Here is a 1,969-nt window from a genome sequence, read left to right as displayed (position 1 = left end):
TACGGGACCAGCAGCCGGAGCAGCTTCTACTCCAAGTTCCAGGCGGGGAGCGGCTCGTGGGGCTACCCGGTAAGGAGCTGCTTCCTGGGCACTTGCAGGCATGGTCCCTGGTTTGAGCAGGAGAAAGCGTCCTGGCTGTTGAGAAGGAGGTGGGGGGCAGCAGGGTCCCCCAGGGGAAACCCCCCATTCCTCACCGGTCTGTTTGCTTGGCCATTATTTCACGTCGCGCTATTGCAGCCTCCTTCGGGGCAGAGTGGGTATTTCTAAATGTATCAAATGAGAACATTTTAGAAAAGGCATAAAGAAAACATCCTTTTTTTTTTTAAGTCCATTTTCTCCTATGTCCGATTTACTCATGGATCTGAAAGAAGTTTGAATTCTTGTGGTCCGGTCATGGGCATATTTAGATATTTCTAGGAAAATCCCCAGGGGTCCCCTCTCCTCAGTGTGTGCTGATGACCAAGGACGGGACTCTGGAGGTCCCCTGAGGCTGGGGGCGGGGGCGTCCATGGCGGCGGCAGCTCTGGAGTAAGAGGGTGTGTGCCAGGGCACGGCATGGCAGCTCTGGAGTGAGGGTGTGTGCCAGGGCGGCATGGCTTGAGTTTGTAAGTTGGACAGACTCACATTCAGATTCTAGTTGTGCTGCTACTGGGCTTGTGACCTTGGGCCAGAGTCTTCTGTGCCTTAGTCTCTCCACATGTAGGACGGGTCTGACAGAGTCTACCTCTGGGTTGTCGTCAGGACTAAATGAAACAATATGCATTAAAAAAGCTGAGCAAGAGACTGTCCTCGATGCCTCCATCCTGGCCCTGTCACCGTCCTCTGTGGCCTCACCCGCTGTGCCCATCACCCATTACTGGGCAAATACCTCTTTGGCCCTAACTCCACGCCAAGCACTGAACCAGATGCTCTGGTTCAACCACACAAGCCCACACAGGAGTCTCCTGCTCCTCCAGATCGGGGTGCTGGGTTAGGCGACGCCCAGGTTTTCGCCCAGTCTGCAGATTCCGTGACTTTATTTTTGCTAACGTCCACATCAGCCTGTACTGCTCCAGGAGTTCTGCGAGGCCCCTGAGGCCTGTGCAGCGGGGACAGCTTTTCCAGGAGACGCTGGGCTCTGTGCGCTGGGGCTTGGGTTTCAGCAGCTCTGGCTTTGAGCCCACGTTGCTCACAGATGTCACCCTGATTGTCCAGGTCCTGGGCAAGAGAGAGGTGGGTGATCTACAAGTTACATGTTCTTTGTCATCCCCTTGATTCCTTCCTCCTTGAGGTCTTATTGAGGCTCATTAGGGAGGACTTGGCCCCACTCCAGTACTCTTGCCTGGAAAATCCCATGGACGGAGGAGCCTGGTGGGCTGCAGTTCATGGGGTCGCAGAGTCGGACACAACTGAAGCGACTTAGCAGCTTAGCAGCAGCAGGGAGAACTGGGCTTCCCTGGTAGCTCAGACAGGGGGACTCGCCTTTCTTGCATGTCACAGGTTTAACTAGGTTTGCTGTGCATTCATTTGCCCTCTTTTTTCAGATTCTTGATGTCAGTTGGTAACACCAGGGCCAATACCTGCTGAGCACAGTGGGCCCAGCAGGTTGGTAGTTCAGGCACAGATGTGAGCAAAAGGCTTTGACACGTAGACCGATGACCAGGCAGAATCTGGGGATGACTTATAATGCCATGGAAAGGGCGAGGAGAGAGGAGGGCAGGCCCCTGGACGGGACCGGCAGCGAGGATGAGTAAGCTGCTGACTGAGCAGTTGCTGTGTGTCTTCATGGCGGTGCGTTGCCCAATCGGAACCTGGGCGCTGTGGCTCTGGATCAAGCTCTGACCGCCGGGTGCCGGCGCTCCCCTCCGTGGGTGCTTCACCTGCCCTGGGTCCATCCCCCGGACTGCTCCCGTCAGGTGGACCGGGAGGCGTTGTCTCAGCGGACCTTTGGATAGGGCTACGCGGAGCTCTTCCCAGGGCTTGCTCCCAG

General features: G+C 56.1%; 1 protein-coding gene across 1 annotated transcript in view; it reads left to right on the top strand.

Annotated features, from left to right (window-relative positions):
• PKP1 (plakophilin 1) overlaps window positions 1–1,969 on the top strand; it is a gene marked incomplete at its 5' end in the record, with an annotated part of 28,553 nt that continues 26,584 nt past the window's right edge. Inside the window, one exon of the mRNA XM_010831126.1 lies at window positions 1–69. Coding sequence (XP_010829428.1) covers window positions 1–69 — 69 coding nt within the window. The remainder of the gene's footprint in view (window positions 70–1,969) is intronic.

Source organism: Bison bison, unplaced genomic scaffold (assembly GCF_000754665.1).
Source record: "Bison bison bison isolate TAMUID 2011002044 unplaced genomic scaffold, Bison_UMD1.0 scf7180017864524, whole genome shotgun sequence".
Classification (NCBI taxonomy): Eukaryota; Metazoa; Chordata; class Mammalia; order Artiodactyla; family Bovidae; genus Bison; species Bison bison.
The sequence above is the reverse complement of the archived record's forward strand: the minus strand, read 5'-3'. Positions and strand labels throughout refer to the sequence as shown.